We start from the raw sequence: 25,551 nt of genomic DNA on the forward strand, positions 1-25,551 counted from the left end.
AAAAAACTGTGTAGTGGTTTTCAGTGGATACTTCTTGAATCCTGGTGTTGAGAGGAAATCAGATGTTCCTTTTTGTAAGTTGAAGTTAAGAAATCTTCCCTCAAGGCTTTTAGAAATAAGATACTTCTCCCCTGAAATGATGTCTGTGACTTCTGCCTCAAGGAAAGGAAACGGGAGTAAGAGAATCACTCCAGGTCCCTTCTAGCCATATTTCTTGGAATTTATTATCTTCTGTATCCCCTGCATTTGTCCTACAGTGCTGGTCTCATTAGGCCTAGTGATGCGGCTTATATGTCAAGAGGCATTTCTGGGATAAAACTTAAAAATCTGCATAACCGAATAGCTTGGTTTATAAGGCGGTATCCCAGTGTGAAAGAAGTTTCAGCCCAAGCTCCAGTTCTAGCTCTGTTAGCTTCCTGTGTGACCTTGAATAAGCAGCTTCACCTCTCAGGTCTTCTGCGTCCTCAATTATAAAATGGGGGGGGTTGACCAGGTGTGAACATTCTGCAGATGGAATCACAAAACCAGCAACATTCAATATTTTGATTAAGCCTCAGCCGTCTAGATAGAGCATTCCCTCTGCTTAAGGAAAAAAATCCAGCTTCTAGTCGTTGCTTTTGTGACAATTTCTCTAAAATGAGGAGATGAAAGTCTTCCTTGAAATTTGTAATAAGGAGTCATAAAATGTCATGACTTTTAAAGATTTGCGGCAAATCTTGGAGAAACCTACCTTGAAAAATAAACACTTCATATTATGTGGTGGAGAAGGAGGACTGGTTCCTTTCATTCCACCAAAAGTAGTAATTTCACTAAGAACCGTCACTTAGCAAGTGTTTGTAGAGACTTGTCACTTTCAAGGCCCTGTGCTCCTGTACCATGTGTTTGAGATAGAAGTCTCCCACAGCCCAGCTTTTATCCGAAAGAGAATAGTGCTTGTCATTTCTTGTCAGGGAACCTTCGTCTTTGCTTTGGGGTTCTGAGACACACTCCCATTCATTTCTTCAGTACCCCTTCAGTTTGAACAGTGTGAGCTCCGTGCACATTGCCCTTAGTTGTAGTAATGCCTTTTTGGTGCACAGTTGATCAGCTCAATTGTACATTAATCCAAAACAGCGTTTCCAGGAGACAGGTAACCAGGAGACTCTCTAGATCAAAGAGCTCAGCCTTCATATATGATGGAACGTGGCCAGGGTGTACTTTGAAGCGGGGGAGGCTAAGAGGACCCTGTTTTCAAGGCATAGGTCCTCCCGTCGTGCTGGGCGGCTCACCCATACAAAGAGAGCTCTGCTCAGTAATAAGCAGAGGGACCGTCTGCTCATCTGGTAAGAAAAACCACCCTTCCAGGAGGCAGGAAACCCTTTAGAAACATCTTCATGCAGAATTTCTCAAAGAAAGTGTTCAAAAGATAGATTTCCCTTGGCTTTGGTGTAAACCACTGAGTTGGTGAACAGTGGCTTGGCCCAGTTCCTGTGGAAGAGACAAAAGACACACTTTCCTGGGACTTTCTACTCGCTGTGCCTTTCTTTCTTTCTTTCTTTAAAATTTTATTTATTTTTTTTAAGATTATTTATTTATTTATTTGGCAGACAGAGATCACAAATAGGCAGAGAGGCAGGCAGAGAGAGAGGAGGAAGCAGGCTCCCTGCTGAGCAGAGAGCCTGATTTGGGGCTCCATCCCAGGACCCCGGGATCATGACCCGAGCTGAAGGCAGAGGCTTTAACCCACTGAGCCACCCAGGCACCCCTCTTTCTTTCTTTCAATAAGAACATGGCAGTCCCAGTAGAGAGCCTGGTATAAAAGCCACAGTTTTTGCCTCCAGCCCTGCAGTACTCGCCAGCTTCCAGGCAGCCCCCAGAAGCCCCAGCCAATTGCTGGAGACCACCTGCAGCACAGTGCTCCTGGAGCACACGGTTCCTGAGGGCCTCCGCTGTTTATCTGACACCAGACTTGACAAGGCTCTCAGAGTGCATCTTTACTGCATGTCCAAATCTTCGCTTTCTTAGAACTACAAAGGGAGTGAGTACACACCTAGGGGAAAAGCTTATTCATGTAAAGGAGTCCCAGTCTGGCCATTCCTCTTGTCCCTGCAGCCAGCCTTCCCTTTCTCAGAGACGCTAACTTCCTGTTTGTAGGGCCCCCATCCAGTGGATAGACACACATATGAGGCATTCTTATTCTATAGTATTTCTGTATATTATGACCGCAGAGATAGCTTTGTGTAACCAAGATGAGAGCACTATCATCCCATCTGCAACATGCCCTTTCTTCTCACGCAACATTTACTCATTCATAACCTCTGATGTCAGTACGAGTGGAATTATGTGACTCTTTAATAGCTGTGTGGTATCATTGGAGACTTAACCATTCCCCTGTTGGTAGACATTCGGGTCTCTAATTTTTCACTGTTACAGACCAACCCTCAGAGGACAGCCTTGTAACATATGCTTGCAGGCATCTGGCCGTGTTTATTAATAATTACGCTGCATTTGTTTAAAGATGTGCTCCCCTGACACGTACAGATAGCAACGCAGCCCTGTGCGAGCTGTAAGGTTAATTTATTGGAAGTCTCCTAAATCCTTGGTTCCCCCCTTCACACTCACCTAGTCATGTTTTTGCTTTAAGAACGAGATGTGTTGGGCGCCTGGGTGGCTCAGTGGGTTAAGCCGCTGCCTTCGGCTCAGGTCATGATCTCAGGGTCCTGGGATCGAGGCCCGCATCGGGCTCTCTGCTCAGCGGGGAGCCTGCTTCCCTCTCTCTCTCTGCCTGCCTCTCTGTCTACTTGTGATCTCTGTCTGTCAAATAAATAAATAAAATCTTAAAAAAAAAAAAAAAGAACGAGCTGTGTTTTCTTCCGGTACTTAGCACCCTGCTTCAGGAAGGGACGTTGCCCCTCTGAGCTGTCCCCAGGGACCCAGGAGCACGGCCACTGGTGTTCTTCACCCATACTCTGTGGACCTGACTGTCCCACATGCTGGAGATGGGGAGTTAAGTTCTGCTAAATACCATTAAAAGAACCATAGACTGTTTGGGACGGTTTTTAGCAAAATTGAAACTCTCCCCTGTGGCCCCTCTGGGGTGTGTTAATTTTCTAGGGCTACTCTCAGATCTCTCTTTCCCCTCCCTCAGAAGGATCCAGGGTATTCCATTTGGGACCCTCTAGCAGATCCAGAATGATCTCCCCATTGCGAGATCCCTAACATCACATCTGCCAGGGGCCTTTGCCAAATAAGGTCACATCTGCAGGAACCAGGGATTAGGAGTTGGTATCTCTGGGGGACGTTATTCAGCCTGTCGCAGTGAGATTTCCAGTCTGTTTTCCAACATACTTTAACTGCTGGAGCACGCTTGATGTTTCCTCTGGACTCTTTAGGAGGGTATATTTTCATGCATAAGAAAAACAGAGGTAGATGTTGTTTTATTCTGTGCATTGAAAAATGGGCTAGAAGGTCAAGGTCAGACGAAACCTCTGACTGATGAGCTCCTTTAACTGGAGAATATATAACATGAACTGCATGTACAGCTGCTATGAATTAAATTACAAACGTGCCTGTCTTTTTTTTTTTTTTAAGATTTTATTTATTTATTTTACAGAGAGAAATCACAAGTAGATGGAGAGGCAGGCAGAGAGAGAGAGAGAGAGGGAAGCAGGCTCCCCGCTGAGCAGAGAGCCCGATGCGGGCCTCGATCCCAGGACCCTGAGATCATGACCTGAGCTGAAGGCAGAGGCTTAACCCACTGAGCCACCCAGGCGCCCCACAAACGTGCCTGTCTTCCTGTTTTAACTTGGAAATATTTTGCTGCCTAATAGTTTGTATGCCCTAGCTAGAAGAAGTTGAGAAGCTGTCTGTTATACCTTCCCCCTGACCCTGCAGATCAAATCATATCCAGACCATGAAATTCATCTTTTAAATCTGCCCAGAAGAGGTGCATATGTGTGTGTTCTACTATTGTTAAAGGCAGTGGAGGGTGTTAGGCAATATGAAAGGCATAGGACCTGGAGAAACACATTCCTCTCAGGTGGTTGGTGGCATTAAAATACGCAGATGAGGTTCGTGAGCACACATTTAACTGACTGTGTGGCTGCTCTTTCAAACTCTCCAGTCTTCCCTGGGAAAGGCATATTACAGTTTTGGACTTGGCCCTGCCCTTGCATGTGAATGCTAATGTCTCATACTTCCATTTCCCAATTTCACAGCAGACCTGCATGCTCATAAATTAAACTGCATTGCTCAGCATTATCGTGTGCATTCTAGGATTTTGTCCAAAATGGCCCAAACTACTGCGTATTTCAGCAGAACTCCCTTTGGCCACCGCCTGTTAATATATTATGGAGACACTGGGACAGAGATTTGAGAGTGCAGACCAGGCAGGTAGAGCATATACGTCCCTGCACAGAGGTCTGCTTGCAAGCAGATGAGAGTGGCCCCAGGTTCAGACAAAGCGTGGGGCATCCATGGACCTTCCCAGCAGAAATGGTGATGTGTCTGCCAGTCTAGTCCAGCTGCTCATAAAAAGTCTTGAGGGGCACCTGGGTGGCTCAGTTGGTTGATCGACTGCCTTCAGCTGTGGTCATGATCTCAGGTTTCTGGGATCAAGCCCCACATCAGGCTTCCTGCTTAGCAGCGAGTCTGCTTCTCCCTCTCCCTCTGCCCTTCCCCACCCCTGCTCATTCTCTCTCCCGTTCTCAAATAATAAAATCTTTTTTAAAAAAAAATCTTGGTTAGAATTTTAAAAATAACAAGTCAATTGAAAGAAGTGAAATAAAGAGAGCCCTGCATATGACTAATTTTTGTTACTAAGTCAGTGAAGGGAGCTTAAAACATATTAAGATGCCCACCACTGACCTAGGTTGCCAAAGGTAAAGGAAAGATAGTGATGCTGTTTCCCAAAAGAACAGACTAAACCCTGTTAACCTTTGTAATAAAAATAACAAGTGCACATGGCTTTTTACAAATTCAACTAGTTCAGAAGGGCTTTTAATAAAAAGTTACAGCTCTACCCCTGCCTCCTTGCATACCTCCCAAAGGTAGACCCCCCTTTTTAAAAATTATTTTTTGGGTTAAATGCACAACTCTAAACTGTATCCAGGAAAGATAGCCATTGAGTCCCATTATGAAAGATTGACTTAACTCATTTATACTCTGCACCCTTCCTTTCATTTTTGATGGTTCTGTTACTTTTTTATTCTTTTGTTGGTTACCTTTTTACTTTTACTCTAAAAAATATTCTTTCAGGGTCCCTGGGTGGCTCAGTCAGTTAAGTATCCCACTCTTGGTTTTGGCTCAGGTCATGACCTTAGGGTCCTGAGATTCAGCCCAAGTCGGCTCTGTACTCAGCAGGGATTCTCCTTAGTCTCTTTCCCTCCCCCACTTTGCCCATCCCCCCTTTTGGGTGTGCATGCTCTCAAGTAAATAAAATCTTTGGGGGAAAAAAATGTGTGTGTGTGTGTGTGTGTGTGTGCGCGCGCGCGCGCGCGAGCACGCGCTTTCTATCTCTTGAGTCACACAGATGCTGAATTGCTTATCCAATATCCATTCCTTCTTTCTTTACAAACAGATCTAGCTTTGTTGAGAACATCAGTGCACCAGCTAAAAAACTATGCTTTTCAGTTTAGGATTTCATCAGTTTTATCCTTTGGATAGGGATGGTTATGTCACTGGGTTCTGGCCAGTAAGATATAAGCAGAAGTTGCTGGATCATGCCTTAGGAGAGTTTTTTATGAAGGGGCTGACTTAGCAGGTAGGCATCTTTTGCTCTTCTCTCTTCTTTCTTGGACACAGGTCTGATGGCTGGAGCTGCAGCAGCCATCAGGTGATCATGAGACAATCTTGAGGATAGATGGAAGGCTTGTTCAAAAAATGATAGAGAAATCTAAAAAAAAGGATTCTGGGATGTTGATGACATCAGAGCTGCTGTACTATCCCTGACCTGCCTACCTTCCCAGCTTTTCAAGGAGAGAAGTTTATGCCCTGGCTTGATTAAAATGCTATTTCCCCCTTATCTGATGCTCAGAACCAATTCTCTGTTTCTTCTTGGTAAAGTAATCAGTGCCTAGACTCCCCATGTGACAAGAGGAAAACATTGGTGCCTATTCCTCTTCGTTCCCTCTTTCGTTCCCCACCACTTCTCATTGGTAGCTAGCTGTATTCTTACATTGCCAGGGGTTTAACATTACATTTCTATTCTGTAGTCACAGTTAAGCCTTCTGTGCCTTTTCACGGATTTGACTTTAAAAGTTGAACATCATTAAGTAGGATTTAGATCATTATGGCCACATAAATGTTCACTCCAGGGTTAAGTAGCCCTGGACGAATCACAGGGCTCCTAATATGAGGGTCAAATGTATTTTCTCATATTTCATAAAGAGCTTAAAATTATGTCATTTTAATTTACATTATTTTTGGACCATGTTATGTCACTTTTTGTTTTACTTCGATTTTTCTTTCTTTTTTTTTTAAGTAGTTTAGAGAAATGCTTTCACCATTTGACCCAGCCTCTCCAGCCTCTTCTCTTTTTCTTTTTTCTTAGAACCCCACACTTTGCTGTGCTGCTCAGTCCTCTCCAGCTTGTACAGCTCATTCTAGCTTCACCATCCTCCTAGGTTGGATCCCTATCTTGTACTTTGTTGGGTTTCCTTTCTTGTTTTGCTGAAACATACCCTCAAAGAACTACTTTAAAGAATACCTGGGAGGTAAACTTTTGAGTCTATTCATCTATAAAAATGTATTGTTCTAACTCCATACTTAATTATCTAGCCAAATAGAGAATTCCAGATTGAAAGTCCTCTTGTCGTAGAAGGATGCAGGCATTGATAATTGTTTGTTGCATCTAATGTTGCAAAGGAGGGGTTAAATGCCAGTCATACTCTCAGCTTTTTGTCTATGCACTTTGTTTTGTTTATTCCCTAGAAATCTTCAGTGTCTTTTTTTTTTAATTCTTAGAGTTCTGATATTTCAAATCAAGTGTAGTCTCAGTTCAGTTAATTTTGGTTACAAGTCACAGGACACAAGCTCAAACTAGCTTAATGTCAAAAAGGGAATTTATTGGTTCATGTAATTGAAGTGCCCTAGGAACTATAGACTTAAGGAACAGTTCAATTAGGGCTCTTGCTCTTTACTTTGGTTTAGGCAACGAGGTAGGTCTCAAAACAATCCTGAAAGAACAGAAAACAAGAAATCAAGGCAGATTGATGAACAATGAAATGCAACCAGAGCCCGGTTGAGGCTTATCAAAGGCGACCTTTTATTTTAAACTTGTAGCTATGGTAAAGTACATACAACAAAGAATTTACCATCTTAACAACTTTTAAGTATATAGTTCAGTAATGTTAAGTATATTCAGACTGTTGTGCAACCATCTCCAAAACTCTTTCATGGCTGCAGAACGGAAATTCTACCCACTACATAACACTCTATTCCCTCTTCCCTCCAGCCCCTGGCAACCACCATTTTACTGTCTCTATGAATTTGTCTGTTCTAGGTGATAGTTATCTTTTTGTGGCTGACTTATTTCATGGAACATAATGTCCTAATGTGTGTCAGATATTTTTCCTTTTGAAGACTGAATTATATTCCATTGTATATGTAATTATATATGTATATACACATATAATATAAAATGGTATATAATATATATAGACATTATGTTTATCCATTCATCTGTCTGTGGACACATGGTTTGCTTACACCTTTTGGCTTCTGTGAATAATACTGCTATGAACATGGATGTACAAGCATCTGTTCATGTGGCTGCTTTCAGTTCTCTTGGGTGTATACCCAAAAGTGGAATTGCTGGATCATAGGGTAGTTCTATTTTTAATCTTTAGAGGAAACTCCATACTATTTTCCACAGTGGCTGTACCAGTTTGCATTCCCGCCAGCAGTGCACAAAAGTTCCAATTTCTCCACATCCTTTCCAACACTTCTTTTTTTTTTTCCCCCTCTTTCTTTTTTGGATAATAGTTATCATAATTTATCTGAGGTGGTATCCCATGGTAGTTTTGATATGTGTATCTCTAGTGATTAGTGATGTTGAGCATCTTTTCATGTGTTGATTGGTCGTTTGTTTATCGTCTTTTTTTTTTTTTTTAAGATTTTATTTATTTATTTGACAGAGATCACAAGCAGGCAGAGCAGCAGACAGAGAGGTGGGGGGGAAGCAGGCTCCCCGCTGAGCACAGAGCCCGATGCAGGACTTGATCCCAGGACCCTGAGATCATGACCCGAGCCGAAGGCAGCGGCTTAACCCACTGAGCCACCCAGGCGCCCCCGTTTGTGTATCTTCTTTGGAGAAATGTCTATCCAAGTCCTTTGTGTGTTTTAAATTGGGTTGTATTTTATCATTATGAGGAGGAGACCTTCTGTGGTTGGCCTAATGTATGCTGAGGGCTGAGGGAACAATGTTTAATAGGTAGAAATGGGTAGAGAGAGCATTCTAGGCAGAGAGACCATCAGGAATAAAACGAGATGGCATTGTGGGTGTGTTCAGGTTTCCTCGGGTCACCAGGCTGTGTTGGACGACAGGCACCTTAGGCAAGCAGCCAACACTGAAGCTGGAAAAGCGCAGGTGTCCCTACCTGTGGAGAGAAGGGTGGGAGCTCCACCAAAGGCAGTATGCCCCAAGGAGCCATTGGCAGTATAAAAGTCCCACGGGATACAGAGCTGTCCTCAGAAAGGTCCCTGTAGTCAGTCTCTGTGAGGACAATGAGTGCAGTTGAGAGGGGTCTGCAAAGAGGCCCTGGAGGCAGCTTCCTTGTGGTTCTGAGGTTCTGAGGTCACAGTATCTACCAAAAATCACATTTGTTCATGTCCTGGAAGATTCCCAGTACAGCTCCACGTTGGTGTTCAGCATACCGTCCCTCCCGAGGCCTCAGAAAGCAGGATGTCTTCTGACCCAGATGCCGTCTCGGGTCAGCTGCTGCCCAGGGAGAGAGCTGCCTTGACTGCAGGGCCATGTGATGTGGAAGTAGCCGTCTTTACACACTGGGCTCTCACGGTATGCACACACTGTGAGGTGGAGGCAAGAACCGAAGTCGCCTGAGATGTCTCCGTTTGGACATGGGAGGACACAGGCAGCTGAAAAAATAGCCTGCAGGAGTAGTAGCAATGAAGGTATCTTAGCAGCTCACGTAATAAAGTCTAGGGAGAAGCTGTACTAGATTACTGCAGCGGCTTAATGAGACCAAGTCTCTGGGTTGCCCGTCACTGCTGCATTTCCCTAGGCCTTCCCTTTGCAGTCACAGGAGGGTGGTGGCAGCTGGGAGCGTGACCACCCTGTACCGCATTGTCCCTGGGAAGGCTCGGATGAAAGACTGTCCTTGCATTTTCAGAATCTTTCCCGTGGGCCTTTGGGCGCTTCCTCCTGCATCTCATTGGTCAGGACTGGGTCACGTGCTCCTGCCTGACCAATCACGGGTGAAGGAAGTGGCCTGCCATGGTGGCTGTGGTGCTGTGGCTTCTGTCTGGATTTGTGCCCCTTGACCCTGAAGCTGAACAAAATCAGGTTTTGTTGTAGTGTTGAAGATTTATTTTGGAGAGGGTGCGCGTGAGTGGAAATGGCAGAAGGAAAGGGAAGGAGAGAACCAGACTCTCTGCTGAGTGCGGAGCCCCGCAATTGAGAGTCCAAGGCTTGGGGTTACTGAACCACCCAGGTGCCCCCCAAATCAGGTTTCTTAGCAAGGAGAAAAGGGGGTTGCGGTGCTGCAGGAAGGGCCAGCAGATTCTCTGCCACATCACACTCCCCGTGGAACATCTGCTCATGGAGACAGTGACCTTAAATCATTTCATTTTGGCTATATTTTGTTTTTCACTTAAATTATTATTTTATTGATTTAGTGAGGCCCGCACATGTAAGAGAATTCACATGAGCTAGAGGCCTGGGGGATGAAGCCTCACTGTCTTAATTTTAGAGTTGATACCTACAGACATCTGCATCTGGCTTCACCTCCACCTCTGGGCACATAGTGCTCTTTAGTTCTTCTGACCTCCTTGGAGAGGAGAGCTAGAAGCTCTGCCCATTGACCTTGAGGCCCAGGGACCTGCTTGTTCCCCAGGCCAGGACCCTCCTTGCCTGCACTTTTGGGCAGCCTCTGCACCAGCCCCATGTTGTGGTGTGCGCACTCATGGATCACTATGGATCACAAGAGTCTAGAAAAAGAAACATCAGCCAAAGTATGTACCAGATAAATACGTTACTTTTTCACAAATCATAGAAGCAGATTAACCTCTTTGCTGGTTTTTAAATTTATACATAGTAAAGTAAATCAACAAGTCCTTTTTGGGAGGGAGCCTGCTGCAGGTCCACTGGAGTGTTGTGTGTGACCTGGTGGGCTGCTTCAACTGCTCCCGCCCAGGCCTGAGTTGGCCTGAAATCTCTGGTTCTGTACAGTGCAGTTGTGGATGTGCTCAGACAAATAGTGGCTTCATTTGACCTATTCTTGCAGGAACAGGTAGAGTCTATTGCGGATATTGGTGTCTTTACATAATGAATCCCATTCCCTAACTCTGTGATGGAAGTTTCCCCCTCCTCTGAATGCAGTGTAGGAGATGAAGTCCTAATGTGTCTCTTCAGGTCATCTTCATGGCCTCCATGGATGAGCTTGGGGTATCCTCATTTTCTGGGAGACTGAGGGGCTTGTGAAGGCTGCAGAGCTTGTAAATGCCAACCCTTTTCCGTTCCAGAGGTCCCTCAGTTGCAGGCACAGGCAGCCTCAGTTCAAGGCCAGAGGAAGTATGCCCTTCATGGTCTGAGCACACATACTCTTGTGTGCAGGAGAAATGCTTGGGCTTCAGTGGGGGGACGTGGGCAGAGAATGATCTGCCAGTCCTGCTAGTGGATTCTGAAGCAGCAACCAAGAGAAGAAACAAAAGAAGGTTTGTTTGTTTGTTTCGGAATCACAGGGACTGCAGGTGTTTCTATGAACTGCCCACTCTTTGGTACTGATTTCCAGCCAGCCCCAAAGCACTTATGCATAACATTAAATATACATGGGATGAAGTTGGTTAAAATTTTTAATTAATCACATGCCCAAACCCAGGTCTGTTCTGATTTCATAGATCACTGCCCAGATTTGCAGTTACCCGCTCAGGACTATAGCAGTCTGCTTATAGCCCAATAAAGAAGGGAAGATGAGCTGCTTGGCTTATAATTTCTGGAGGAAGTTCAGTTATGTGAAATGGGAAAGGATTGCTCTGGACCTGGTTGTGTTGTGCCCGGTGAAATTCCCAAGTGAATACCTATCTTTGAGCAGCAAGACTCCTACCTTTGTCCTCTGCTGTGGCTCACTGGGCCTCCACTGGTCTCTTCTGCCTTCATGGAGAGCCTGGCCAGCTTCCTACCTTTCTAGGCATTTTGGGATCTTCCTGTCAGCTCCTACTGCCCTGACGAACTTGATAGTGGCAAGCTTATTTTAAGTGGCAGCTTATTTTCTTTTTTAGTGAATGAACAAGCAAGCTAAACAAAGTTGTCTTGTTAGAATTTTTGTATTTGATTTCAGGGCTGGTCTTAAAATTGCACCGAAGGGGACTTAAGACAGGTTGGAAAGCGGTTAGATGGAGCAGCCCGGGGGAGGGGTTTGGGAGGAAGGGAGGAGGCTGACGAAATAGGCATGGCCAGACCGTAAGGCACACAGATGCCACACTGAGGAGTGTCATTACCCACAATGTGATTGGGTGATGGGGGAAGCAGGAAACCATATGTGCATGCCAAAAGATCCCTTGAGCAGCTAGCAGAGATGGGCCTAGGGGGTGACACTGGGGACAGGTAAGGGCTTACTCAGGTCCAACTGAGAAATAATGAGCCCCAATCCAAGGCAGGGACTGCGGAGTTTGAGAGACGGATTACAAAGATACTGCAGAGGTGGAACTGACAGGCTGCCGAGGCAAGGGAGAGAGAAGAGCCCAGATGGCTGCCAGTTTTGTTCTCTGAGCACTAGAAGGGCTATGGTGTGATCCCCTGCCACAGTTATGGACAACTCTGTGTTTTTCTGCCATACAGGGAATCTCCCTGGTCTGTAGAGGGTGTGGGACTGCTTTTCCCAACACTCACTGTGGTTCATTGCCTGCTGCTGGGCTGGAGCAGGGCCCTAGACATATGCCCTGTATTGGGTAGGGGCAGAGGCAGGGAATGGAGAGAGGAATCAGGTGATGGCTCTAAGGTGCCAGCGAGGATCCTGGGTGCAGCCCAGCCAAGGCAGCAGACACAATATGGGGTAAGAGCAAAATTCAAGTCCAGAAGGGAGCTGATGCCCCAGATAGGGGGACAGAAATTTGCATCAGGTAAAATGAACAGGAAAAGCCAGCAAGTGTTGGATATTGGAGGCAAGAATGGAGGTGCTTTGGCCTAGACCATGCCAGGGAGTGACTAGTGCTCTCTGGCTCTCATTTGGATCTGCTTTTCACTTCTACCTTGTCCCCAGGGAATAAAGTGAATATTCCTTATTTGCATTCCACTCTGCATTAGACCCCATGGGATCCCTGCCCTCAGGGATTTATAATCTGTTAGGCAAGAAAAGAGGAGAGACTCAATAATACAGACAGAGTATCACCTTTAAGAGGTCATAGGATGGAACAGTGACTTCTAGGGGCTGCTGGGGAAGCTGTGTGGGAGAGCTGGCATGAAAGAGACCACCTAGCTCTAGGAAGTGGCATAAACAGAAGCCCAAGGAGTGGGAACACTCATAAGACCCAGCAGAGAACAGCAGGTGGTCTGAGCTTGGGAAGGACAGGGAGCACATGTAGGGAATAGGTCGGAAAACAATTAGAGGTGGAGTGGTACTAAAATCTCCAAAGGTCTCATGCCACATGAAGGACATGGCTGAGCAGCCAAATGCCAATGGAAAACAATTTGCTGAAGATTCATCACTGGCTTGGCATGAAGCCCCAGGTTTTTAACAGTGTCTGATGCATGGCAGACCCTCAATATTTTGTCAAAAGTAGTTTGTCAAAGTAGTTTCAGTGACTTAACCCAAACTTAAGGACTATTAATCCGTTTAGCATATTGAGAAAAGATTGGATGGGGGGGGGGGAAGGATTCCAGAGTTTCTCTCACCACATGTGGAAGCTATCAGTGGGGGTGGCTAAGGGTCTGTCCAGCCCACATCAACAGCTCCTCTCTAGGAACAACACTGTACATTGGCGTGAGTCCCACTGACCATGTCTGTACCATGGGACTCCGACCAGGCTGAGACCGTGGCCCTGCCCTGTCCCTTGTCCACCCTGAGACCTCATGTTCAGCTCATCCTTTACTCTGTGTGATGGCCTGGTAGCCTTCCCATGATTCCATGCCCCTTTACTGCTTTGCCTTTGGTGGCCATGGAGGGGAACTAGAATGACCAGAGCTTGTTTCTCTCATCTGCGATTTTTAAAAATCCTAACTTATTCAAGAAGATAATGAAATCCAATAGCAAGGTGGGTCTCAGTAGTGATGGGAAGTGAAGACCTCACGGAATATTGGCCATACTTGGAGGTTCATTGTATTGGAGGACATGATGAAGAATGAAGAGATGTCCTAGCTAACTGGCATGTTTTGATTGAAAGTGACTAGAAAAAGCGTGGAACTTTTTGCAGACAAGGGGTTTGGGCAGCCTGAAGAAGGAGTGGGAAATGATTTCTGTTTTGAAGGCAAGGAAAGGAGCTGGTGTTTCTGGAGAACCTCCTGTGGGCCAGGCACTGTTTTGAGTACTCTGCATGGGTTAATTCTGATGAACCTTTAGAACAATCTGAGGAGGTGTCATTATCTCCATTTTCCAGATAGGTCATTGAGGCTCGAGTAGTTGGTTGATGGTAGTAGGCACAAGGCTATTCCCAAATATTTCTGTGTCCTGAAGGTGGAGAGCTAGAGTCAATTATATTTTCTAACTTGGTGAAGTTGGGCAGGGTTGTTGGAAGTGACACGTGCCAGTGTGAGCCAACCATACGGTACAGTTGCTGGCAGCAGTCCTTCTGGAGCCCATTTTGTTTCCTTCTGCTACAGACACCATATTCCAGGTAGTGACTGCTCATCGGCTGGAGTCCTGGATTGAGGGGAAAAGATGGTACAGAACAGAGCCTCAACCAGCATGGAATGCACGTGTAATAGGAACATAAAACAGACCTTTATTGTTTAAAGCTCCTGAGATTTGGGAATTGTTAGTGTATCTCATCTGGACTCTCCTGACTGATAAACTCAAGGTCACTCAGTTCCGAAGTCTTGCTACTCGGCTTTGAATCCATGTTTATGTGGCTGGTGATCAAGCCAGTGCCAGGTGGTCATCCCTGGAGCTGTAGGGGCCCACAAGCAAGGTCAGGGCTCGAGCTATAGATTTGCTATCATCCGTACAGCATGGTAGGGAGTAGAGAGAAAGGCAGAGGGATCTGGTCTGTGGGCTTTAGTGTGAAGCTTCCTACCCTTGTGTTCTCTCATTCCTGAGGGTTTGTGGCCGGCGGCACGTGTCCTGCTGCTAAGTAGGCCATCTCTACTGCCTGCCGGGGCTGGTGGTTTGGAGACTTTGGCTTGAGTTTGTTGACAGCTGCACACTCATAACACTGCTAAAAACTTCATAAACTCCGAAGCCTGGAAATAGCCCAAGTGATTTGAGGTTTTGCTCACTTGTAAATGTTTGAGTATTGTGTCCACAAATTGCAATTTGAGTAACTCAATTTTGAGGCACAGCTGTTATTTGGAAAAGACCCATCTAGGAACGCAGACTCCTTGCAAAATGATTGTGCTTCATTTTTGTCAAGTATCAGAAAACCATTAAACTGCCAAGCCATATGGCAAATGCCCACTCAAAGCAGAGTGCAACAGCACACCATAATGAATCTGTTTTGGGGGGAAGGAGATAGGACAGTGTCTGGTTTTTGTGATCTCCAGAAAAGCAGATTCACTGCTACACATTTCAGCCTTCTAGAGTCCTGAGTAAGGATTTTTCCCTCCCATGAAAAATTCATATAAAAAATTAAGTTATGATAGATTTTTTTCCTTAGGTATATTTTCCCTTTCAAACAATATCCATTTGAGTTTCTGCATATAAAACAGGTTTAACTGGGGCAGTAGACACTTCTCAAAGTTTACACACTTTTTCATTCCTTTATACACTAGTTCAGTAAACATTCATTAAAGATCAGTATATCAGTTAGAACTGGGTTTCACCACATATAATGGAAAAATAGAAAATAATGGTGACTTACAAGATTATTTCTCCCCCAGGAAAAAGAAGGCTGAAGGTAGGCAGTCTGGGCCTGGTATGGCCACTCCAGAGTCATTAAGGTCCTGGCTTTCTCTTGGCTTATTCTCTGTCAGATTGGGAGTCGGTCCAGTTTTGCTGCCATATTCCAGCCATCACATTGTAGTCAGCAGGAGTGTAGAGGAGAAGGGCAGGACTTTCCCATTTCACGAAGGTTCTGGAAGTATCACGCAGCACTTCTGTTCATAGATCTTTGGCCAGACCTTCGTCACGTGGACAGCTTTCCCCTGCCACCGAGACTGGGGAATATAGTTACCTGCCAGCAAAAGACAGAGACTCTGTTACTAAAGAGAAAGGCAGAGTGGGTAGTGGGAAGTTCCCAGCAAACTCTGTCCCACTTGGGAGCCTAGTGGTTTGTTCTTCCTGCCGGACTATAATCTTCTGGAGCACAGGGGCCAGGTTTTATTTAGCCATATACCTCTGAGGCACTAGCACAGTTGCTGGTAGGTTGTGATTTTAATTATCTGCTACTTGGCACTGCTCACAGGAGATGCCAAGCACTTCTCATAGTCTCCCCCGTCTCTTCTACCTTCTTTGTTCCAAGGTGGCAAGTCAGCTGTGATCTGGAGCATATTCAGCATCAGATGTTATTTCTACCAGCATGACATTACACTACCTGTTTCTCACAATCAAGTCTTAGCTTCAGGGACAAGTGACGCTCAGTGCTGAGTTGTTAGGGTTGAAGCTGGGTGGAAGACTAGAGCAGTGGTGTGTGGGGACGGCCTTCCTTGGGAGCTCCCTTCTGTGGGCACATCTCCTGGGCCAGGCCAGTCAGGAAGAGATGCCTAACAGGCAGGTGGATGCTAAGGCAGCCCTAAAGCTGTCAGGTTTTGATCGTGGGTGACTGCAAAAACAGAGAAAAAGCAGGTGGAGGTGGGGATGGTGAGCTCTGCTTTAAACATAATTGAAAAGAGGGGCGCCTGGGTGGCTCAGTGGTTAAGCCTCTGTCTTCAGCTCAGGTTATGATCTCAGGGTCCTGGGATCGAGTCCAGCATCAGGCTCTCTGCTCAGCAGGGAGCCTGCTTCTTCCTCTCTCTACCTGCCTCTCTGCCTACTTATGCTCTCTCTCTGTCAAATAAATAAATTCTTAAAAAATAAGTAAATAAAAACATAATGAAAGGAAAGCAGAGCTAATATTTTTGGAGAACCCCCTATGGGCCAAGCATTGTGGTTGGTGGGTCAGCTCTGGTAAGCTCCATGACAGCCCTACGTGGTATGTGATTTATCTCCATCTTCCCTGGGGCTCACTGAGGCTCAGAAAAGTTGATGAGGTTTTTTCTTTTTTTTTTTTTTTAAAGATTTTATTTATTTGACAGTCAGATCACAAGTAGGCAGAGAGAGAAAGAGAGAGAGAGGAGGAAGCAGGCTCCCCCCACTGAGCAGAGAACCCGATGTGGGGTTCGATCCCAGGTCCTTGGGATCATGACCTGAGCTGAAGGCAGAGGCACCACCCAGGTGCCCCAGTTGATGAGGTTCTTGACCAGAATGCAGGCACAGACCCTTTCCTTCCAGGCAGGTTTCAAGAATCAGCCTGATGTGTGTAAAGTTGGAACACAATGCATCGCCTTTCACTCGGCAAGCCCGTAGCTGTGACTCCCTTCCACTTTCCTGCACCAGTCGAAATGCATCCCAGCTCCTGAGAGTGGGCCTGCAAGAGACCTCATTCCATTCCTTGTGCCTTCTTCACATCTTTTGAAAGTTTTCCCAACCGAAGAGCCAGGCTGCCTGCTTTCCTGGGAGTCTTGTAATTAGGACGAGTGCTTAATTGGCATGTTTGTGTCCGTGGAGAGGTGGCTGACGGAGGAGCCTCACACTGACAATGAAGGCTCGCTCAGCTTTTGTTCCTAGCAGCACTGTGTGCCCATAGCAACAGCAGGTGAATCCGGCAAAGTTGAAAAGAAAAAGTGCCCAGAGTTCGCGTGAAGGTTGATTGCCCTGGAGAAGTTGACATACTTGTGCAGATGGAAATGATTTCCCTGGGTCCTGAAAAATGTGCTCGTCAACCCCAGAAATACAAACCGCATCTCTTGTTTTCTTTAAGATGAGGAGTCCGGTCAAGAGGTCTGTGTAATGAAAGATGTTTGTAGAATCCATTTCCATTCTGCCTGAAGCCATCCGCTTTATGTCTATAATAAACAGGGATGTTTTCAGCCCCTTTCTGAAGGGCCAGGTCCTGTTAGAGGCGCTCACCGCAGGGAAAGGTAAATTGACTGCCTCCCTAGCGATGAGCATTAGCACATTACATCTGCGGTGACGGCACTTAACCTTCCTGGCTCGCCTTTCCTTCCTGTGTCTCTGCGACGGCCTGTGACAAATGGGCCGAAGGGTGCACACTTAGTTAGAATTTGGTGCATGCGGGCCATTGGCTGGCATCACATTATCTGGTGATTAAAGTGAAATGTATGCAGTAGGAAAGGCTGTCCTCAGGTGAGCTGGGAAAGCACCTGCCCTTCCCCAGGCAGCAGGATCTGGGCAGGAGCTGCCTTGGGCCTTGGATGCACTCTCCTGGGAGCACTTGAGAACTGTTCCTGAAACAGAAGTAGGAGTAAGTCCCATCCCCATTCAAAATCCTTCTGAGGTTCCTCATTCCCTATGGAATGAAATCAAGTCTCTGGAGACCCCCTAAGGGCTGTGGGATCTTTATACCCTCTGCAGCCTGGATCCTGAGTCACCCACACACAGCCACATCCGTGAGCTTTTAGTCCATCACCCCACCCTGGGTGATTTCTGGGCCTCTGCCGCTCTGGTCCAACACACCCGTCAGGATGCTCGTCACTGGTTCAGTTCCTTCACCTTCCCTGCCCCTGCTTGAGGTCACTGTAGAGAGCCTGCGCCCACATCGGGGAGTGTATTTGTTTCCTATGGCTACTGTAACAGATTGCCCTGAATGACCAGTTGAAAACAACAGTTTTATTTTCTTACCATTCTACAGGTCAGAAGCCTGAAACCAAGGGGTCCACAGGGTTGCATTCTTTCTGAAGGTTCTAGGGGAGGATCTGTTTCCTTTTGCCAGTTCCAGCTCCTAGAGGCCACTTGCACCGCTTGGTTCCTCACCCCGTCATCTGTCAAAGTCGGCAGCATAGCCTCTTACCTGCTGATGGTCACTTGGACCCTTGCATCTTTTGGTGTCTGACCCTCCTTTCCTCCTCCTCACTAGGACCCTCATGATAAAACTGGGCCCATCTGCATAATCCAGTCTAACCTTCCTATATGTGGTCCTGAATTTAACCACATCTGCAGAGCCTGTGCCTGTCAGGGCAGCAACTGCTAGCCTCTAGCTCTCCAGAGCAGAGGGATGCCCTTGGTGTCAGTGGGCGGGAAGTTGGCCTATCCAGGCCGATGGGATCCTGCCATGGACCATGGTGCACCAGGGCAGGAATGTCTTATTGGATTTCAGTCTGAAGTGGAGTGGGGTCTTGGGGTCTGAAGTGCCTCTTGGAAGCCAGAAAGGTCAGTTTATATCTGCGGCAGGCCCAGTCCAGGACTGTTTGGGACAGAACCAAAGAAGTGAGGTAGCCACTTGCAAAGGACGATGCTCAGTTGGAGACCATCCCTCATTCTCTCATTCGTTCTCCACATTTCCTGAGCACCTGTGTGCTAGGCACAGTGCAGGAGGTGAGAGGACCCATGTGAATGAGAAGCCACCCCGTGGGAGTTCACCTTCTGCTTGGGGGAGAGCATGATGGGGACGAAGCAATGGCAGCTCTGTGGTGGCTGGAAGTAGAAAGTGATAAAGCGGGTCCTGGGTATGTATAGCCTGGTGAGGGGCTGGGGGGTTGGGTAAACACTCCAAGGAGAACAGCTTGAAGGCAGGGATGAGGAGGAGGGTGTTTGAGGTAGCCGGAACAGCGTCTGCAGAAGTGGGGAGAAGGGACGCAGTGTGCTGTCTTCGAAGAGTGGGGTGACATGCTGTTGGGGTGGCTGTGAAGCCAAATGTGGTCTATATCTGGAGAGGAGTCTGTGGCCCCAGGTGGAAGCTGTTCGCCTTGTCTCTTCGTTTTAATGAGAAATTCCAAGAAGATCACGCATGCCTCCTTCTCAGCTTAAGTTCTTCAGCAGCAATTACTGCTCACTCTGCTTATTGATGAGGGCGCCTGGGTGACTCAGTTGGTTAGGCGTCTGCCTTCAGCTCAGGTCTGTGATCTCAGGGTCCTGGGAGGGAGCACCGCATCGGGCTCCCTGCTCAGCGGGGGAGCCTGCCTCTCCTTCCACCCCTCCCCCCACTTGTGTTTGCTCTCTCTTAAAAATAATTTTTTTAAAAAAATGCTTCTTGATGAGAACCATCGATCGCCAACGTCGTCCCGCCCTTGCTTCATCTCACTAGATACTACTCGGTGGCAGGGCAGGTGACTCACTTTATGGCCTACATGTGCCCTCATGTCTGAGGAGACCTGCATGCAAATCAGAACCTGGTTTATTCTCCTAGTGGCCCCTGGAGTGAGTCCTTTCTAAGGCTGTCATTGTGTTTCATTGGGTTTGGGTGTGGGAGCAGGTTTAGTTGACGCAGGTTAGAGTACACAAGTGAGGCAGAAGCACCAACCTTGTTCCTGAGCCTGGGAACCCACACTCAGTGCCTCTTCCCACCCCAGCCGTGGCCCCAACAGGCTCAGTCACTCTGGAGCATTGTGGCTCGGTGCACTGCTGGCAAGGAAAGAAAAGACAGACACATTAAATATCATTGATACTTCTCCCCAACATCACACTCCATTGCTGTTGATGCCGCCATTCAAACAAATGATCTAATTTATAGTTTCTGGGAACTTTTGAAAAAAAACAATCAAAACCCCAGGTTACCTGAGATGCTGCCGTTATGTGTTTTAGCAGCTCTAAAAAATTATATTTTGTCAAAACGAAATAGAATTTTGAAAGGCTTCATAATAGTTTGTATATCAGCCAGCCTCTCCAGATACAGTCATCACAAGGCTGCTTTTGTGAATAGCTAAGCACACTCTGCAAATAATATCTCATTAAACCACCCACCTTCCCCAGGAAGAAGCTAGCAGCAGTAGCTTGCAGACTGCTTTCTTCTGCCGCAGTTGGGGGTGTTACTGCTGCCTTCAAGGAAGATTGAAGAAACTGTAGCCAGCTTACGTTGGAAGTTCTTTTTACCTACATGCTGTACCTCAGAATACATCCAGAATAACGTCTCTACATTAGGAAGTGCATTAGGCCTTCCCCCTGCCAGGACCCAGTTTCCCTCTACAGCTAGCCACCACCCTTTGCAATCTTCACTGAGCCCTCCTCCGGGCCAGGTGCTGTGCTTGAAGGTGGGAGCCAGAGATGAAGGAAACACCATTCCTGTTCTTAGTGGGCTTATTGTCTGGTGGGTGGGAAAGGCACAAGAGCAGGTTTTTACAAAAGAATGGGGTCTATGGTTTATGGAAGGTAAGTCATAAATTCCCCGACCCCAGCTAGCTGTCAGAAGAGCCAGCTCAGCAGCCAGCTCCATAGCCATTGTATCCCCAAGTCTATGGCAGATGCCGTGCATTAGCTAATCCTATTTCCAATTCCCTTTTCTTTGCTGATTCCCACTGGAGAGGCTGTATTTTTGATTAAGAGCTATAACCTGAGTAGCTCTTTGCTCTTTCTTTCCTTGATCACATTCAAGATGGCTGTAGCCACAGCAACGATCTTGTGACCATGAGGGAAAAACTGAGAGAACTGCAGGTCCTTGTTGAGCCAGTGACCTAATGGCGGCTGCCTACTTAGACTTCTTGTCATGCAAGAAACAAATAACCTCTGTGTGTTTAAGCCCTTAAAGTTTTAGGCTTCTGGGACTTGTAGCCAAATGCATCCCTAACTGAGACAGGCACCTAGTAGGCAGTCAAGAAATAGTGATTGAAGTCACAAATGATCACCTGAGTTGAATCTTAACAGATTGGGGTGTGCTGGGGGGTATTCCAGTTGGAAGAAACTGAAATAACATGTACAAAAGCTTGAAGCAGGAAGCCATGAGGAGCTCACAGAGAAACCACTGACAAGTATTCCCCTGTTGCTGAAGTTTGAGGCAGGCAGTGGTTGGACATAAGTCCCTGCCTTTGCAGCATTTGACTAGAAGTTTCAGCATCCTAACTTCAGTGACTTCAACAGATAGAGGGTGTCTTTTCTTGCATGACAAAAAGTCTGAAAGTAGGCAGCTGCATTGGATCTGGAGAAGCAGACAACGAAGGCCAGATTACAATAGTTTCCTTAGGTACAAAGAAAGTTCCAGGTTCCAGTGACTGAGAACTCTCCATGTTACCCCTGCCATTGCAGAATTATAGTCAGAACCACCACACATTTTTCCTGTAGGTCACTGTATTAGTTACCCTTGGTGCTTTACAAATTAACCCAAAATTTAGCAGGTTAAAATAACACACATTTATTATCTCATAGTTTCTATGAGTTGGGACTATTTCTATACATTACTTAAGTGGGTCTTCTGGTTTAGAGTCTCTCACAAGGCTGCAGTCAAGATGTTCACAGGCCTTCGGTGTCATCTAAAGACTTGATTGGGGAATGGCCCACTTCCACGTTCACTAATGTGCTATGGGCAGGATTTCATTCCTCACAGGCTGTTGGCACCAGAGGTCCCCTTTCAGTTCTTTGCCCCAAGGGTCTCCCCATGAGGCATCTCACAGCAGGACAGCCGGCTTCATCAAAGTGAGCAAACAAGAAAGCAAAAGGGAAGCCAGAGACTTTTTGTAACCTCTGTGGAGCGAAATCCCACTCTTTTGCTGTCTTCTGTTTAGTAGAAGCAAGTTAGTAGGCCCAGCCCACACTCAAGGGGAGGGACTGCAGGTGAGTACTAGGGGGTGAGGCTCACTGGGAGCCACCTCCTCTCTCCTCTTCGTCATGGACAGCAGCTGAAGCACCCATTTCATTATTGGCATGATCATTGTCACAGCCACAGTAATTTATTAAATGCTTACTTTTAATAAAAAATAAGACTTCTCATACATTGCTCATTTATCCTCACAACAACCCTGTAAGAGGATATCATATTATCCCCATTTTGCATATGAGGAAACTGCAGCTGAGGGAGGAACTGTGATTTGTCCCCCATCACATAGCCTAATTCCAGTAGAGCTCACCGCTCCAGGAGGGAGCATCTCAGAGGCAGGAGAGCCATGTATGCCAGCATGTCCTAGAGCCCAGGCTGTTTATTCCTTTCCTTTAACCTAACCCTGGCCCTGAAATCCCCAGGTGGTGGAGACTGGAAGGTGGACGGTACCCTCAAAATGCTTCTGCCGTAGATAAAGGACAATAGGTAAAATCAGAAAAGATCTGTAGCTTAGATACTCATCCTGTAACAATCTTAATTTCTGGATTTTAGTCATTGCTCTGTAGTTATATAAGAAAATGCCTTTGTTCTTAGAAAACACATACTGAAGTACTTAAGGATAAAGAAGTATTACATCTACAACTTACCCTTAGACACCTGAAAAAAAAATTATAGGTAAAAATGTGTGTGTGTGTGTGTGTGTTGTGTAGAGAGAGAGAATGAGTGATAAACCAAATGTAGTAAGATGTTAACATTTGGGGAATCTGGGTAAAGGATATATAGGAATTCTTGGCTCAAATTTTGCAAGTACCAGTCTACTCTGGGACATAGTGAGTTTCACTTGGACTGTCAGAGATGACATATGGGGGTCTTACATACCTCCTTTTGATTTCAAGGTAACCTATCAGAGCCCAGGGAGGTTATAGAGCTTATAAGAAGAACATGGTCTCTGCATCAGGCTGTCTGCATTCCAGTTGTGTAGCTTCTAAGGTCCCTGAGCTGGATGGGTGACCTTTCAGGATTGTGGAAAGGATTTGGGGAGGTAAGGGGGTGACAACACTAAGTGACATAGTGTTGAGCACAGGTCCTGGCCCACGGTAAAGCCTCCGTAAATGTTGTTACTGTTATTACTGCCCCCTCAGTCACCTTATAAATGAGAAGTAATAGCATCTATATGCTTTAGGGACGCTGATCTGGACAATTGTCTGATGCCAGCTCTCTAACATCAGTTTTTGTCCCCATGAAGGCAGGGTGGCCACTGCTGCGGGTGCAGATGTGCCTGAGAAGATGAAGAGCCGAATCCCAGTGGTGCTCCTGGCCTGTGGCTCCTTCAATCCCATCACCAACATGCACCTGCGCTTGTTTGAAGTGGCCAGAGACCACCTACATCAGACAGGTCAGTCAGAGGGGCCAGGCCCAATGGACAAACTGATGGCTTGGGCCTCATAGGGTTCTGCTGTCTGTTGGCATCACCACCATTATTAAAACTGCTCAGTATAGGAATTCACAGCATAACTGGTGGCATACATTCCCCCATCATATTCAGAGAGCTAACCTCTTAGCCCCGTGATATGTGGACAAGTCCTATCCCTGGCCATAAAGTTGACAACTTGTCAGGCTCCAGTATCCCCTGCCACTTGTTGCCCACAAAGGCTAAAAAGACCATGGGCACTTTCTAGAAATTGTGTCTCTGGGCATTCTTCCTGATACTCCCAGGAAGCATTTATCTGCTTCCTGCTCAGCCAGATAAGGAGGTAGTGTGTGCCTTGCTACTCTTGTGTGTGTGCATGAGAACTCTTGCTGTTCTTCAGTGGGAAAGCAAACATGCTATAATGGGAATTTTGACATTTTCTTTAAATAGATCTTAGACAATTACAAATTAACAATCTTGCATATAGGCCATTTCCAATACAGATGGCATGGCTTTGCCAGAAATATTTCATCAGCTGGGAATATTTAATCTAGAAACGTTCCATCTCTGACTTTCCATTTCATTATTAAGAGAGTAAAATGGCATTTGGAATCTGCATAATTATTCTAAAAAGAATGTGAATTATTTATATGTTGATGTCAGATATATATGGAAGTATTTATATATTTATGTATACCTTAAGTATTCATATATGTATTTTGTATTTTTGTATTCAAAAATATTTGCCTTTAAGGGCATTGTTTTTAAACCAGAATCAATTCCTATTTATTTTTAATATAGAAAAAAAGTATTCCGGTAACATGCAAATAATTTCTTCAAAGAAATTATATACAACTATTAGTTTATTTTAAAGGGAATGTCTTTGTATCAAAAGATGAAAGTGAGGGTGCCTGGGTGGCTCAGTCAGTTAAGCATCTGACTCTTGATTTAAGCTGAGGTCATGTTTTCATGGGTTGTGGGATCAAGCCCCACCTAGTGGGGAGTCTCCTTGGGGAGATTCTCTTTCCCTGTTTCTCCCTTCACTTGTGCACACACTCTCTCAAATAAATCTTTAGAAAAGTGAAAGCGGGTATCTATCCTTAGTAAATACATAGCTCTTACAAAGGAATAAAATCCAAACAATCCAGTGAACATTAGTAGTAGTATACCAAAGGAGAAATATAAATGACCAATAAACTTGGGAAAAGATGCTCAGTGTCACTGATAATCAGTGAAAATACAAATAAAAACATGGTCAATACCACAAAGTTATAAGCACCATGATGGCAGCTACTATGGCTGCTTGAACATCACAGAAATTCCACCAGCCATCACCAGGTTGTAGTCAGTGCTCAGTAAAAATCTGTTAGAGCAGCAAATAGCTTTAGCCTGTGCTATTGGCAAAATTAAAGGACTGACAAAATCTAGTGGTGGCAGGATAGAGAGGGAAATAGACATTGTCATCTATTGGTAATGATAGGATAAATGAAACATTTTTGGAGGGCAAGTTGGTGTTCTGTGGCAAAAAATTTAGTCTGTACACATACCCATAATGAGGAGAAAAATCAATTGAAACTGAAACAGAACTCACACAGATGTTAGAATTAGCAGACGGCATTAAAACAGTTACTATAATTATGTGCCATATGCTCAGAAGTAGAGGCCTGGAAAATATAAAAAGAGCTCAAATACTAAGAGATGAAAACTACAAGAGGTGATGAAAAATACAATGGAAAGGATTAACAGATTAGATATTGCGGAAGAAAAGGTTAGTGAACTTAAAGATAGCACGGTAGAATTGATCTAAAATGAAACACAGCAGGAAAAATGGAATTCTGAAAAGAAAGAATATAAATGATCTCATTGGGTAACTTAAAAGAATCATGATATACTTGTAATCCTAGAAGGAAAAAACAGAGGAAGAACAGGAAAAAATATTTGAAGAAATACTGACTAAAAAATTTCCAAATTTGATGAAAACAGATTCTATCAAGTAGCTCAAATGCCAGATGTAAGAAATGTGAAGAAAACAACACCAAGGTATATGATACTAAAATTTCTCACAAACCAACAATAAATCTTAGAAGCAGCCACAGAACAAAAATAAATAGGACAACAGATTTCCCATTATTGAATTCAGCAAAAGGGGATTT

The 25,551-nt window shown here is 45.5% G+C and overlaps 2 protein-coding genes and 1 long non-coding RNA gene across 9 annotated transcripts in view; 2 read left to right on the plus strand and 1 right to left on the minus strand.

Moving 5' to 3' along the window:
* Positions 1-25,551, plus strand: part of COPB2 (COPI coat complex subunit beta 2) — a 460,843-nt gene that overhangs the window by 174,205 nt on the left and 261,087 nt on the right. The gene's annotated exons all lie outside the window — the stretch shown is intronic.
* NMNAT3 (nicotinamide nucleotide adenylyltransferase 3) overlaps positions 1-25,551 on the plus strand; it is a 123,771-nt gene that overhangs the window by 29,115 nt on the left and 69,105 nt on the right. For 5 of the 6 annotated variants that reach the window (XM_082740993.1, XM_082740991.1, XM_082740992.1 and 2 more), the window contains exon 2: positions 23,234-23,383. In XM_082740993.1, the coding sequence (XP_082597119.1) occupies positions 23,275-23,383 (109 nt within the window). In that variant the 5' untranslated portion in view covers positions 23,234-23,274. Of the gene's footprint in view, positions 1-23,233; positions 23,384-25,551 lie in introns of those variants that run through there. The other variant, XM_082740989.1, reaches the window with a different exon arrangement.
* LOC309869662 overlaps positions 7,046-25,551 on the minus strand; it is an 86,446-nt gene continuing 67,940 nt past the window's right edge. The window contains exons 2-4 of one of the 2 annotated variants that reach the window (XR_014314313.1): positions 19,765-19,862; positions 15,169-15,480; positions 7,046-7,154 (exon numbers count right to left, since the gene is read on the minus strand). This is a non-coding gene — a long non-coding RNA (uncharacterized lncRNA). Of the gene's footprint in view, positions 7,155-15,168; positions 15,481-19,764; positions 19,866-25,551 lie in introns of both variants that reach the window. The other variant, XR_014314314.1, reaches the window with a different exon arrangement.

This window comes from Mustela nivalis (genome assembly GCF_964662115.1).
Source record: "Mustela nivalis genome assembly, chromosome: 1".
In the NCBI taxonomy this organism is placed as follows: Eukaryota; Metazoa; Chordata; class Mammalia; order Carnivora; family Mustelidae; genus Mustela; species Mustela nivalis.